This window comes from Megalops cyprinoides, chromosome 21 (genome assembly GCF_013368585.1).
Source record: "Megalops cyprinoides isolate fMegCyp1 chromosome 21, fMegCyp1.pri, whole genome shotgun sequence".
Classification (NCBI taxonomy): Eukaryota; Metazoa; Chordata; class Actinopteri; order Elopiformes; family Megalopidae; genus Megalops; species Megalops cyprinoides.
The window spans coordinates 19,610,883-19,626,595 of NC_050603.1; the positions used below are offsets into that span (position 1 = coordinate 19,610,883).

General features: G+C 47.5%; 1 protein-coding gene across 1 annotated transcript; it reads right to left on the reverse strand.

Moving 5' to 3' along the window:
* Nucleotides 1–514: 514 nt before the first annotated feature.
* On the reverse strand, nucleotides 515–14,417 carry si:dkeyp-120h9.1 (uncharacterized protein LOC566469 homolog). The gene is made up of 10 exons (XM_036516225.1): nucleotides 14,396–14,417; nucleotides 9,966–10,530; nucleotides 6,791–6,916; nucleotides 6,090–6,234; nucleotides 5,418–5,541; nucleotides 3,416–3,519; nucleotides 2,645–2,741; nucleotides 2,065–2,214; nucleotides 1,501–1,684; nucleotides 515–609 (listed from the first exon to the last, which is right to left on the reverse strand). The coding sequence occupies exons 2-10, from the start codon at nucleotides 10,408–10,410 to the stop codon at nucleotides 515–517; spliced, it is 1,470 nt and encodes a 489-aa protein (XP_036372118.1). The 5' UTR covers nucleotides 10,411–10,530; nucleotides 14,396–14,417.
* Nucleotides 14,418–15,713: the final 1,296 nt, after the last annotated feature.

The following is a 15,713-nucleotide window of genomic DNA, read 5'->3' on the forward strand; positions in this document are numbered from 1 at the left end:
ACCTTTAAAACATATCCTATGGTGTAACCTAAAAAGGCAGCCTACATTCTGTCCATCCATTTCCTGACTACATTGAAACAAAATCAATCATTTCAGTCCTTCAAGACACTTTTTCCCAGCATGCTTTGAAAGTGCAGTAGAAGTGCTGGGAGCCCCTCTGCTTTGTTGATGGTGGAAAGTCAGTCCTTGATGGGCCACCTGTCACTGGTCCCTTCCTGCAGGGGGGCGCTCCAGTACATGGTTGGGTGGCAGGAGAGGCCAGAGCAGGGCGGAGGGTGTGGCCACTTTCCTAGGTCCGACCCCCCGTCGTTGGCCTCACATGGAGCTCCTTTGGAACTCCTTTGAGTACTCTCCCTCCAGCAGGAAGGTCACAAGCTGGATGGTTTGAATGGACGTTGACGAGAACGGGTTTTGTTTTTTTTTTGTTTTTTTTTTTTTAAATAATCCAAATCAGTCGAAACGGCTATTTAAACGGAGTGACACGGCGTCGGTGAGACTCGTGTGAGGCCTCTCCTCACGCCTCCTTGTTCTCTGGCGGGTTGTCCAGGTCCAGGCCCGGCTCGGCCACGCAGCACATGCACAGCTTCTGCGTGTTGGTCGAGATGAACCCTGCGGGCAGGAACACGCAACACAGAGAGCGTTAACGCCACAGTCGAGCTCTTCTGACCAAAGCACGTGAACGGCACGTTCCTGAGCTCGCCTGAACAAAGGGTGTTAATGCCACGCTCCTTAGCTCGTCTGACCGGAGGGCATTAATGCTGCACTCCTTAGATTGTCTGACCAAAGTATGTTAACGCCATGCTCTTATGCTATTCTGACAAGAGTGCGTTAAATGCCATGATCCCATGCACTTCTGACCAAAGGGTGGTTATGCCACACTCCTATGCACTTTCAGACAAAAGCATGTTAATGCCACGCTACTGAGCTCCTCTGAGAAAAGAGTCAGCACCACACTCCAATGCTGTTCTGACCAGAGAGCGTTGAGGTCACTTTCTTGATTGCGTCTGGCAAAAATGTTGGTCCCACACTCCTATGCTATTTGGAACAAAGTGTGTTAACACTATGCTCCTGAACTAGTCTGAGCAAAGCGTGCAAATACCACGCTCCTATGTTGTTCTGACCTAAGTGCATTAACGCCACACTCCTACCGGGGCCCAAACTCGGAGAGGTGAACCTTAATCTTAAAAAGGACACCTCACACACTCTCCCATCCTCCTGACAGATGGATCTAAAGCATAATTTCAGGCTTATCTTGTTTCATATCCATGTTTTTATCTGAATCACGTCATTGTATTTTATTTTGCACCGTGCAGTGCCTCGAGCACAAGACTACCCCAAAGTATCTGATGTATCCTACTCCAAAGCCCTGACTCCTACTCCTCCCTGTACTGCTACTACAGAGCCTTTCCACCATGACAACGAGCTTCACCTCAAAAGCCATAGGTTAGGGACCCTGGGCCTTTGAGTGAGGATTGGGCGAAATAACTGGGCGCGTCTTACTTAGAATATCCCCCAGGAAGCCAGGGCGGGAGCTGGGGGGCAGGTACACGCAGATGAAGTAGACGGGGGCCCCAGACAGTGCCACGCCGATGCCCACCAGGGAGTTTATGGTGTCACTGTAGAGCGGAACCACCACCAGGAAGACACTGCATAGACAATACACTATCGGGAAGAACAGACTCAGCTAGAGACAGATAGGAGGGGACAGAGGAGGAGTGAGACAGAGGGAGCAACAGGGAAAATGGGAGAGAGATAATGGAACAAAAAGGAGGGAGGGAGGGAGGGAGAGAGGGAGCAAGGTAGGGAGAGGAAGACAGACAGAGAGAGAGAAGGAGAGAGAAGAATGGTTTTAAAGTCAATGCATTCCACAAGTAACTCTGCAATCCCACAAGCAGAAACACAATTTCCTCAGCGCCTCATTGAGGCATTTCATTTCTTGGCACGTACATTTCATCTACCGCGTGTTGTGGTACAAGGAGCAAATATGTGTGTGTATGTGTGCGCGTGTGTGTATGTAATGTGTAAGAGCTCGTTCTGGTCACTTCAGAGGAGAAGAGCCCGCACCTTGACCGGGCGGGGGATGTCCGGACGTTTGATGCGCAGGTAGATCTGGCTCCCTATGGAGAGGCCGATGAACAGCCAATAGTTGAAGCTGAAGTAGTTAATGAGCTGGAACACGTCTTTCACGAACAGGAAGAACAGCGACATTCCTCCCTAAAAGAGATGTAGCAGGGGAGGAAGAGAGGGGGGGAGAGAGAGAGAGAGAGAGAGAGAGAAACAGAGAGAGATTCATTTGAGGGCTACACACCTAACGCCTGAAAGGGAGAAATTTCTGCACCTGCAGTGATCAACAACAGATGTGCACATACTGCAAACAGCAGGGCTGCTTTCACTCTCAGAGGCAGTAGAGTTTACTTTGTGGTGAGAGCACCTTCCCTGGCCCCAGCTGGTTGTGGGTTCAATCCCCAAACCAAGCATGACAGGTCTCTTTGCTTGGCATTTTGAATTACATAAAAGAAAGCTTGCTATTCTGAGCCTACAATGTGTGTGTATATGTGTGTAGTACTTGAACACATGGCTGTACACAGGGTACACGCAGAGTCGGGTTTCTGAGTGGTGAGTGTTAGTGTCCCTGGTCACTCACATTAAAGAGCAGGGCTGGGATGGGCGTGTAGCGCTTGATGTGAATCATGCAGAGGACGTTGGGCAGGTGGCCCTCCCGAGACCCCACAAAGAACAGCCTGCAGAGGGGACAGAGGAAGGAGGCGGGGTCACAATTTACCCACAATTCATGGCTGAAGCAGTACAGCACTTCAAATTGAAAGAAGGTGTCATGTTAACATTTCCCCCTCCTACCCTGTGTAACTTCTGAGTTCTGACTGGTGGATAAAGCATTTGTTAGGCCTTGTCAGGCAGGATTTTCTTGAATTACACTTGTGCACACAACCAAAATTAAACAGAGAGAACATACAGAACGTAATGATAATGATCTGTGTCTTTGTCACTGAAAGCAGATCTTTTCTATTTCAATCTAACGACAATGTACTGTGCCTGCAACTTTCAAGTAACACATTTATGTAAGTGCTAGGGTTTTGAGTTTTGTTTTTAGACGTCTAATTTCAGCTGCAAAATTTAGGATGTTGTGCAAGTGAAAATTGGAAAAGAAAAACCCCAAAAATTTAAATTTGTGATTTCAGATTTAAGATAGTTACATTAATATCAATGCCACTCTTATATTTTATCAGAAATAACATAAAAATCAGTGTTTTACATTAAAATCAGCCAGTGTGAAAAATGAAAGTAAATTCTGCAATAGCTGCAATTCCACAGTACAGTGGGTGTCAATCATTCCGGTTCCTGGGAGACGCTGGCGCTCTCCGTCACGCCCTCCATGGTGCCCGGCGGGCTCTCTCACCTGGACGCGGCGATGATGGAGGAGTTCAGGCCCCCGTAGCAGGAAATGGCGACGGAGAGGGGGATCAGCCAGCGAGCGTACCCCAGCACCTGATCTGCAAACGTCTGCGGGAGAAAAGAGATGCCCTCATCAGCAAACAGCTGGACTGCATTCACCCGCAATACAGACGGCCTCGTCAGCAAACAGCAGGACTACATACACCCGCAATACAGACGGCCTCACCAGCAAATACAGACGCTCTCATCAGCAAACAGCTGGACTACATATGCCTGCAATACAGACGGCCTCATCAACAAACAGCTGGACTACATATGCCCGCAATACAGACGGCCTCATCAGTAAACAGCTGGACTACATATGCCCGCAATACAGACGGCCTCATCAGCAAACAGCTGAACTACATACACACACACACACACAATACAGACACCCACATCAGCAAAACCCTAAAGGAAAAGGACAATTACAGACACATGTGACAGACACCCTCATCATTCAACAGCTGGACTACATACACACACAAAACAGACACCCTCATCGACAAAACACTAAAGGTAAAGCATGACTACATACGTGCGTAACAGAGACCCTCATCAGCAAACAGCTGGGTTATATATGCCTGTAATGTAAACACCCTCGGCAGGCCTACATTTACACCTGTAACACAGGTGCCCTCGTGAGAGAACGGCTGACTGAGCAACAGGCCTGCGTTTGCACACAAAACACAGACGCCTGCGTGGGCCAAGGCCTCCGGGAGCAGCGGAACACAAGGGGCGGAGCTGCACGCTTCAGCACCCTCACTCCGACTGCGCGTGTGTATTCGGCTGCCTGGGAGCGGGTGCGTTAGGGCCACGCCCGCCTCCTCTCTCCCCCCGGTGGTTAAGAATGCAGTTTGGCGAGCCTCAAGCTTGTCTGACAAATTTACCTACGTGTTCAGATTTATTTTTATTATCTTGCTAGAAAGCGTACGTGTTAACCCTTTGGGGAGTTAATGGAATCCGACAGCCCTTTGCAGGTTGGTTTCTTAAATTCACGCTTCCTTTTCGTCTGCACCATGCTCAGTGTCATACCCATTCCACAGACTATATGACCAAACAACTGCCCACTAACCACAAACAGTGTATTTCCTTACCTTACACTCAGAAGCTAATATTACTGAACAAACTGCTTCAATTTCACAGGCTACAAACCGGCAGCTCATTTTTGTGAGTGAACAGTGCTGAATATTACTCATAGATGGTATGCTTCGCTTGCTATACGCTTGTGTCATTTTCCCCCTGGTTACTGTAAATATGGGGAGACTTAGCTGTAACAATACGCACAATAGAGGCACCCTCACTGACACATGGAGCAGCTCCGGTTTAATGTCATTTGCGGCTATAAGTGGAATGGCGGGGGCAGAAGGATGGAACCTGAGGTTACAGCCATTCCATGCGTATGAGCCAGAGATCACAACACTGTAAAATCAGCCATGCTTTTACTGGAGCTGCTGTCAATTAAGAGTCATTTTCTGAACTCCAGCTGTGTCTGGCGGGTGCGCATCTGTGTGCGTGTGTGTGTGTGTGTGTGTGTGTGTGTGTGCGCGCGCATGCGTATGCAAGTGTCTGAGTGCGCGACTGGGCACGAGTGTGTGTGCACGGGCTTGTGAGCGCTGTGTGTGCGCGCGCATGAGTGCATGCCTACGTGAGTGTGTGAGCTTCATTAAGGTGTTATATAAATGCAATCCATCATTTTTATTATTACATTCTGCGGTTAGGCTGTGTGGCCTTTGAGCGTTCTTTCAGTGGCTCCACTGCATCCACACAACATCCAAGACCATTTCCTTTAAGCACAGAGCAGCATCAGTGACATTAAATGCAATCGGCACAGCTGCACAGAGTGGTGTTAGAAACACTTCACCTCCACTCCTCCAGTGATGCAAATAGGTACCACCCAGCTATGCATAGGGGTGCAATTTAGGGCAGGCGAATGAAGGATGGTGAACACGGCGCGGTGTACTCACCACGGCAACTGCTTCGCTGGACAACACCGTGTCCAGGTCCATGACTGCATAATAGGCCACGTTGGTGAGGATGTAGATCACCGTGACGATGGGCATGGATATTGCTATCGACAATGGGAGGTTCCTGTTCGGAGGGTTGAGAGAGGAACAGAATGGTTCACTGTGAAACTATTGTGGCTAACACTATTGTGGTGTCTTTGAAAACAGAAGTTCACTATACATTTACATCTATTCATTTGGCAGACGCTTTTATCCAAAGCGACTTATATAGGTTACAGTTCTTTACAATGTTATCCATTTATACAGCTGGATATTTACTGAGGCAACTGTGTACCTTGCCCAAGGGTACAGCAGCAGTGTCCCAGCGGGGATCAAACCGGCAACCTTTCAGTTAAGAGTCCTGCTCCTTAACCACTATACTACACTGCCACCCATTCTGTATTTTACAAGAGAAGTGGCTACTGCCTTGATACTATTTCATACAGCTCGGTGCACCTCTGTGTAGTAAGTTTCACAACAACACCTTTGACTTCTGACAGTACTAATATGACTCAGTGTGCATCAGACTCTGTGTTTTTGATCAGGCAAAGTGCACGCTACCCCTCTGTGTTTTTGATCAGGCAAGGTGCACGCTACCCCTCTGTGTTTTTGATCAGGCAAGGTGCACACTACCTTTCTGGGTTTTTGATCTCCTCGGTGATGAAGTTGAGGGTGTCCCAGCCCGAGTAGGAGTACAGGGCAGAGTACAGGGCCAAGGCAGTGTCCCCGGGGTTCAGCTTGGAGTCCTTGAAGGAGTCGTCAAAGTTCCCCGTATGCCCTGAATGACGGGGACCACATGCGCTGAGCACCTCACCAGCTATAGCACACAGACTAGCCTATAGACTCACACACGAGCGTGCACACATGCACGCACACACATAGACACCTGAGCTCCAGGTCAATACAAGTTAAAGGGTAATTTTTTACAAAATCCGTAAACAGCTTCTGTCAAGCTCAGCCCTTTTGAAACGAGTCTCCCCAGATGTTTGCTTTCAGGAGAAACCATGCATATTGTGGTTGCGAATGATTAGTCATTCAGACAACACAGGTGATCAGGCGTAACTCGTTTTGACACATGCCCTCAAACAACCTTTGCACATCTTGGGGGTTGACTTTAATACAGTTAAAAATAAAAGAAAAAAAATCACAGTCCTACATATTCCTACAATGTGACATCAATAAAACGTGAGCGATCAGCCTTATTTTGCAGCCAATGAGCTCCAGAATTGGCCCATAGCTTCATTGTTCCATTTTGCTGAAACTGAAGCTGAAGTGAAGCCCAGCAGGCCTGATGCAGTGCATGATGGGAATCTGAGTGCCCGGTGGTAACCTACCTTGCCCGAGCTTCACCAGGCCGGCCACGATGATGACAATGAGTGCTAGCACTTTGGCCACTGTGGAGACGACCTGCAGGATCGCACCCCACTTCACCTTCATGCAGTTCACAAAGGTCAGGAGGCCTAGGGGTCAGAGGTCAGAGGTCAGTGTGGGACTACATTTTGTGAGGGCACAGAGAGGGCACAGGTATTCTATATATGGACAATACACATAATATATACATATATAATACATATATTATATAATATGACATATACATCTCATTGAAATTTCTGTCTCTGTCGCTGTTGAAACTAAGTGTTCTGATTTGCCTGGTTAAACATTTTGTTAGGAATACTACTGATGGAGCACAGACTACAAGAGAACATCCCCATTAAGCATAGCAACACAGACATCACTAGAACGTCCTGGATAAGAAAATGTGGAGAATGAAAGCCAAGTATCTGCTTATACCATAGAATATTTGCAGAAAGGGTGTGTACAAGGATGTCTGACTTTTAATTCACTTGTGATTGGTCACAATCCTCACTCAAGATGGTGATGTAATGATAAAAAACCAGCTGTTCTTCCACCAGTTTGTTTCTTGCGTTATCAGCCTTAGACCACAACGATTAACTCAATAAAGGATGTTCCCTCTGGGAGGACAACCTGCCAGCTTTAAACCACATGAGTCACAAGTCAATCCTGACCGCGTGTCTCATGCTTAATCACTCGCTGGGCTCGCGTGCTCCATCCACCACTGATCAGGGTAATTACTATCAGCGCTTAATAGTTTGGGGCTGGGCCACGGAACTGTGCTTTTATGTGATAATGTCCGACTTCCTGGCTCGCACGGGAGGGGAAATGGAATTAAGGAAGGAAGACAAAAACCCCGATCTGGCCAACTGACAGCAAGCAGAGCGGGACCGATCAAAATCCTCGCCTCTCTGAGGTTCAGCTCAAAAGTCCTGGGAGTCAAAAAGCCAATAAACTCCGCTGTCCTTCCAGACCCTCGGGTATGCAGCCCCGGCAGGAGATAGCTTGTAAAAACACACTATCAGTAAAAACACAAGCATAACTCAGGGGAGTGAGACAACAGAGCGAGCTGGAAGAGGTAAGCTGCCTGAAGGAAGAAGGTGGGTATTTATGAGCGTCTAACTCCCTGGCATGAGGGAAATTTCCTCCGCTTTGATACCGCTAACCCCTCGGCGCGGGTATGGCTTTACATACCACTCTGTGATGTAAACACATCCCCGCCCGAATGGAAGAGAGATGCCTCTCTCTCAGCATTCAAACACAAGCCTGGCATTTCCAAGGATTTGCTGGGAAGCGCTTTAATGCAAGCGAGGGAGGGAGAGAGATCATTCTGAAAATGGAAAAACACACCGGGCAGGATATTCTGAGAGCCCTCTGGAAAGCGTAACCGCTTATTTTCATGTGCATGAAAAGCAGAAGATTAGCTATCGAGATGAGTACAGGGAATCTAGTATTCCGCCTGGCCTGTAGACCGCTGGCACTGTGTACTCCAAAGAGCACGGCTAGGCTGCTGGATTACTGACAAGGCCCCGATACAGAGGCGCAGAAAGCGATTACAGTCTCTCGGGATTACAGTGGAAAACTCGCAGTAATTCATAGCGACCTGAACGCTGACACACGCGCACATGCCGACCGGGGCACCCCCCCCTGGCATGGCCTGAGGCCCTCGTGGTATGGATTGGAGAACAAGCCCCCCTACCCCCAGCGGAAGGGGGAGGGGAACTGGGCGGGGCAGCTGAGCCGAAAGAAACCCTACAGAAATGAACCAAGGGGCCTTCCCCCTGCAGTGTCCAGCTGCAGCAGTTAGGACACAGACACAGTCCTGAATTCACATGGCACAGAGCTATAGCCAGTGCCGATTCCAGGCCAGCTCTCACTGGCTAGTGTAAACATTGACTTTGTGGGCGTTTTAGGGAAGTACTCCTAAGCTACCAAGTAATTTTATCAATCAGGCTGACAGTGAACATTAACATAGTTCCCCCCCACAGTAGTGCCGTTACACATTCCCATATTCTAACCTTTTCATCTTACAAAATTTGTGGTATAAGGCACAGCCAGTTTAACCAAAACAGTCATGTTAAGAAGTGATAGACACACAATGACAAACATAATGTGTGTAATAAATAAATAATGTATAAGCATATAAAACATAATATTTCCCTGATATCTGCATTCTGCATCTAAATGCAAATGTAGCTGCATGCCAATTTCAATAGTACACTGAACGAATGTTCGTATACGGCGTTTGAAAGGCCAATAAAATAAAAAGTAAAAAAACAATAAAACAAAATGTCTCTCCTGGTGGCTGTACTGGCCTTAAGCCACTAGACACGATACGTTGTTCTTGGTGTCATTAGGAGAAAGTCAGCAAACAAGAGTTTAGTTTCCATTGTGCTCCCAGCACGGCACCTTTGCTGAGCATTTTTCCCCTGTTTGCTTTGGATTTCGACCCGGCTGTGAGATAACCTTCCCCTGCTTTTGTCTGAACGCGGAATGAAGGCTTCGCCCTCGGGGGAACGAAAGGTCGAGCAGCGTTTCGCGAAAAGCCACCTGCAGATACGGCAGCTACACAGGAAATGAGCGACCGAAGCCTGTAATAACGACGGCGGTACGCAGCTGTTCTCCACGGCCTCCCGTTACCGCGAGTGTGGAGAAACGCCCGCTACACGCAGGTCCTCGCTCAGAGAGGGGGGCCTGCGAAAACCCTTCCAAAAGCAGCCAATTAGTTCTTACAGCCTGCCAAAGTTTCTGCTCCGACACAGTGACAAAAATAATAAGCCAGTGAAAACATCAAGGTGCTCTGCCTAATTACGGAGTCTACGCCTAGCGCAGTCTCAAGAACTGACAGCTCAAGAACACAGACCCAAAACGGAGGAGTCAGCAAAGCGGTTTTCCCAGTTAGTGCAAACGAACCGTTGGTGACCCCTTTCACTTTCTTTGTTAACTTCCCTGATCCCAGCTCAAGTAACCCTGTTTAAGGCTGTAATACGTGATCAGCAACAGGTTCTACAACAAGCCAGCCAAAGAGAACAATGACTTAAAAGCCTATAATCGCTTCTGTGTATTCCAGTGCTGAGAATGTATCGCGCTACCGTTGTTTGGCGGCAGCGCGACCCACCGGAACGCCGAGGTGCGGTGAAGGGCGGCACAGCTTACCTATGATGACGGCGGCTATGAGGCGCACGGCGTCATAGGGGGCGGAGCAGGAGGGGTAGAAGGGCTGGACCAGGTAGTTGGAGAAGGTGAGGGCGATGACCGCCTGGCAGGCCGGCTCCACGATCATGAGCGACGTCCACAGGCGGATGAAGGCCAGGAAGCCGCCGAAGGACTCCAGGATGTAGGCGTAGCTGGCGCCCGACTTGCGGATGGTGGTGCCCAGCTCGGCGTAGCAGAGCGCCCCGAAGACGGAGAAGACGCCGCCGATGGCCCACACCACCAGCGAGAGGCCGAAGGAGCCCGTGTGGAGGAGCACGCCCTTGGGCGAGACGAAGATGCCCGAGCCAATCATGTTGCCCACGATCAGGCACACCCCGTGGAGGAGGGAGATCTCCTGCTTTAGGCGCATGGAGCCCGTGGAAGCGGTGTCACCGTCCTTCCCCATGGCTCAAACAGCTGGACGGCAGGGGCAGGGGAACCGAAAGCGACCAATAACCTTTGACCTGGATCACCGCGTCTCTCAGCCGAGGAATGTGACCATCCAGAATGCGGTCCACCTTGAAATCTGTAGGACAACAGAAGTTTCTGGATCAGTTGTTCTTTTTTCTTTGTTTTCTGCCATCAGGTTCATTAAACTGGTAAGGTGAGACAGACATACTGAAAAATTATTCTGCACAGTGATGTATCGCTGCTGTTGGGACTCTGGATAACGGGGAGATGAGTTCCATAAAATGAGTGCAGTCTAATGGCCTGAGAGTCTAATGATCAGACCCCCACTGTCTCACCACAGTCCACATCTTCCTTACTTACTCCTAAGTTTCCCACTTTTGTAAATGTTTTCTATTAATTTCAGCAAGTCATTTAATCTGTTCACAAGAGTTTCAAAAAGTAATGACTCCTCAACACTGACAGAAGAAAGCTAGGCACGAAGCACACTGTGGTCAGACCGAAGAGGCCGAGATGAGTGTTCACAGGCCTGCGGCACTTCTGCTTGTCACGTTCACAGTGCTGCGCTAACGAGTTGCAGCACAGTGCTAAACGCGCGGACGCCTGCACAGCTGTCCTGAGGCGCTACGAGGTGTAACGCCGGCCGCTGCACCTTCCACGACCAGTGAGGAGTTAAGCATGCATCTCCATTCCAGAGCCTCACACACAGTCACGCTAATGAAGGAGCGAGGTCTTGTGACTCTGTTTACCCCCTCACGGCTCCCTGTGGCCTCGCGGTGGGCCATGATTAGGGTGCGTGGGCTGTGTTTGTTTGGGGGCTAAACACCGTCCCGCCCCCCCCCCTTTTTCCTCCTGATAAAAACGCCTCTCCGCCCCCTGTGGTGACTGCTTTTAGCTGGTTGGTAATGATATTCCACACATTTTCAAAAGCCTACTTCCTCAGTGAAAAGTCCTCAATGTTAATGTTAATGTTGGCTTACGTGCTTAACATCATCAACAGAATTACTGTTCATTAGTTTCTCAATCTCTCTGCTCAATCAAAACTGAACTAAGGCAGCAATATGCCTTTAACCTCGGTCATGGTCTAATCTTTGTGTTAAGCAGAGACCAACTATTCCAACAATGCACCCCCTGATTATTTTATTTACTTTGCAGATCCTCTTATCTGGAGCGAGTTTAAGAGGCCATCATGGTGAAATACATGCAACACACAAGAAAAACAGCAACATTGTTACAGCCAATAACACAGTGCATGGGTATCAAAGACATAAAAGCACACAACAACACCCCACACAGCGCCAAAGAAATGTACTTAAGACCAGAATTACAGTAATGGGCACAAAGAAACAGCTGTCTTTGCAGAGGTGGAAAACCCAGCTTCAGAAAGTAAAAGTCCTGCCACGTATTTGTTCCACCCATGCAATACACCAGCTGCATTTATTTAGCAAACTCTTCAGCCAGGTAGAAGAGCTAATTAGTGAAATCACCTTGTTTAATGAATGGCTAGAACAAATACATGGTAGGACTTTGACTTTTTGAAGCCGGGGTTTTCCACCTCTGCAAAGAAACCACTACTGATCTGTAAGATCAACATAATCTTGCATCATAAATGCCGCTAGTGCCCAGCAGTACTCCTTACACCATATCATAATTCTGTAGTTTATTATTATTTTAAGTGATTTCTGCTGCTCTGTCTGGTTAACAAGTGCAGAGGTGACAAAAGACAATGTCTGCTTTGTCTGGTCTAAAACTACAGCCTGAAGCTGGGGGAGGGGACACAAAAATTCGCAGCTAACACTGCGCGGTGACAAACTGTCAGCAACGGCGTTGCTTTCAGGAAATGTCTAACAAGCCCGCAATCATGCGAGCTCAATACTCAGCACCGAACAACGGCGGAATGGTGACCTCACTGGACCGTAAGACCCTAACGCAGTGTTCCCGTGAAGGTGTAATAGAACGCGCACCATATGTTTTACTAATGGAAAAGACATGAGAATAACCCGCTCACACGGGAGATTCCTTTGTCGTTTGGCATGAATCGTCATTGAAGTGGTTACAAGTCCGAGACGAGATACCACCCTTATACAATATTTTGTATTTATCATGGTCGGTCGGTGCGGTCAGACAGTCTGGTAAATAATAGCGTAATGCGCCGGCACATGCAATACTGCGTCAAATGCCCTGGGGTCAGGTTGTATGAACGGAGACGTGTTTTGCATCCCTTATAGCTACCTACAGTATAACTTTCTACGGTTCACAGGCGGATCCGTCACAATGAAGTAAACCCCCGGTTTCATGCATGAATCAGTTGAAGTATGGAGAGTTTGACATTTATCCGAAAAGAAGAGAGACCAACGTTCATTGTGCACATTTCAGTCCATATGGTTACCACTAGCTAACTACGTACGAAATCCCCTACCAGTTTTGCAGAAATTTCGACAAATGTTTGAAACGATAACACAAATGTTTTAAGTAAGAAAAGCTTATAGTGCAATTTATGGACCTGAATGCCCACGTGAACGCCCAGTGAGTTCACTACCTGTTTTCAATCCCTTATTACAAAGTAAAGATGATTAGTTGGGGTCGATGAATAAGATATCGCCCCATTCTATACATTAATGCTTGGCTGTAGTATTTAAGAATACGATCAATATTTACATCAACTGACGTTAGCCACCTGAAAACATGGATGTAGTGACTAACGACGATATTATCATAGGCAGAATTATTTGGCTAGCTATCTAAAAAAATGGGAATGTATTGGGAATTAATTTACCGCACGACCAAAAAATTGACGCGTTGCTCCGTTGTATCACGCGTCGATAATGGACCGGTCCGGAGTTAGAATCGGATGTTGCTTTGCGTGCACACGTGGACCTAGTTCCGTGGCTGCTAGTAAACTGGTTTTGCCCATAGTGTCATTCGTTCAAAACTCGTGTACCGTTAGCCAGACAGCTGCGACGATGCGATAACGTTCGTTATCTATCCACACGAAATTAAGTTCGTAACATGCGTATTCAGTGGTAAACTGGATCGATGCTCTCGCTACAGCTAGCTATAGCGCCTTTTAATGAAAACCTGAAAGGCACAAACCATGTGTTACGTAGTAGCCAGCGCCGAACGCGCCGGTAATCTCAGAATACGCGGGTCTTGATGGAATGGCCTTTGCCATTTAAACTAGACACTTCTCTTCCCCCAAATAATTACAGCTAACAATCTACATCGGCTGTTATCGACACCAATCTTGGACTATCTGTTATATGCAATTGCCTAGCCTTTTTATTAAGATAACTAGACTGATTATACTTTAACTGAGCGGCTAGCTAGCAAGCTATGATCAACGAGGACCGAGTCAAAAAGCTAACCTTACAAGCTCTATCCGTGAGTGTGAGGCTAGTCACAATTATTTGCTTGGCACCCAGCGCAAGTTTCCTTTATTTTGTCCAAAACTGAAATGAGGAAAGACGTTATATGATAGCCGACGAGGACGATGGTAGACTACATGCGACTGATTGTCTTTAAAAACACGCAGTCGAGGGAACAAACGTTACCGGCACATCTTTACAGCCTACACAGCTAACGTTACAATAGCTACCTTGTAAGATAGATGGCTGTGCTCCACACAGCTGTAATCCACATGAATCACTTAAGAGGTTTTATTTCCTACCTAGCCACATTAACACCAACTATACTTAGCTAACAAAATTAAACATATTTCGGCTACAGTTATCAAGCAAAAAAGACAGCCAATGCTGTCTCTAGATGGCCAACTGGCTCACTAAGTGGTTAGCTAGCTAGCTAGCTAACATTACAGACAATCTCGATTTCGGTCACATCTTTGTTGGGCACACACATACAGTCAGTTATTTACCAGGCTATGCCATGAAAATACGCTCATCTGATTTTCCAAATGCGGCATGATGACCTAGCTAGCGATACAAAGAAATGCCTGAACAGACTTTGACAATGAGCAACTTTCTTACCTCCAGCTACTTCCTGTGATGCTGGCAAGTCTGTACAGCAGCGTGCTAGATGTACGCTTCCTTAACATTGAACAGGATGGGGTCGAAGCTCCAATCAGAAACTAGAGCGTGACCGTATTGTCATTCCTTCTCTGTATCGCCGTGTGCCCTTTTCTGATGTAATTATAAGTACCGGTTAGCCAATAACATACAGCTCAATTACTATGATCTGATATGACAGGCAGCAAGATAAAGTGCTAAAAAATATCGAATGAACAGGGTATCTTTCGTTTGATAGATTACTGGACTGTCGACGGAAGTAGCAATGGTTAAATTATTTTGTTAAACAAGCATTTGTCAGTGCGCGTAAGATGTGTGTGCGTGTCCAAGTGTGTCAGTGTACAAAAACTCCTTGTTGAATCTCCTTGAGAAAGCATAAACGAGGAGTTCAGCATCTTTGACAATGGTCTTTTTGTGAAGGGAATTCATGACTTTTAGAATTAGAAGTAGTTTTGTATTGTGCTCAGCCAGTTTTTGTCTCACCCTTGAACTTTTACATATTCAGGTGCATCCATCATAAGGTTATACTGTGTGCTGTGCAAGTAACCTTCCATGGGGACTAATGTGTTGACAGGCTGTTGTAAAATACGCTGAGAGAACGAACATGTCTGATAATAAGCTTCTCCATAACATAACTGTTCCAGAGCGGTTTATTTGAACAAATTACCCTTCTACCATTCAGATTATGCAATACCATTCAAGGCATTGTTCCTTTAAGTAGTATTCATTTACCACAATGGGGCTTTCTGTTGCACTCAAAGCATAACAGGTAAATAGTTGAAGTCATCAGCATTATCAAAAGATTAATGCCACTCTCTGATTTCACCCTTCTCAACAAAACAAGGCAGACGGCAGAGTATTGTGGGTGCGATTCCACCACCCTGGCTCCTGGCCCCGGTCTCCAGTCCTCACGCTTAGGGGGAGGATGCAGCGACGACAACACAGAGGGCCTCCTGAATCATCGGGGTGTCACACGTCACCATGGCAACCCCACCTCTGCCGTTGCCGGCGCAGCCACTCGCGGCCGAGGATTGGGTGAGTCACGCGGCAGCATCAGATGCCGGAGAGAGAGGTGTGGCCTGGTCAGAGACAGCAGTATGCGCACCCTCTGCTGTCTTCACAGGCTCCAGGTGGCACCTCAGCAAAGCTCAGGGAATGGTGTAATGAACCCCCCATGAACAGACGTACATCCCCGCATGTTCAATATGCAGTCAAGCTGAGCAGAAGGACTCACTTTCACTGCGTTCCAGCCCAGACAGCGAAAGATACTTAGTGCAGC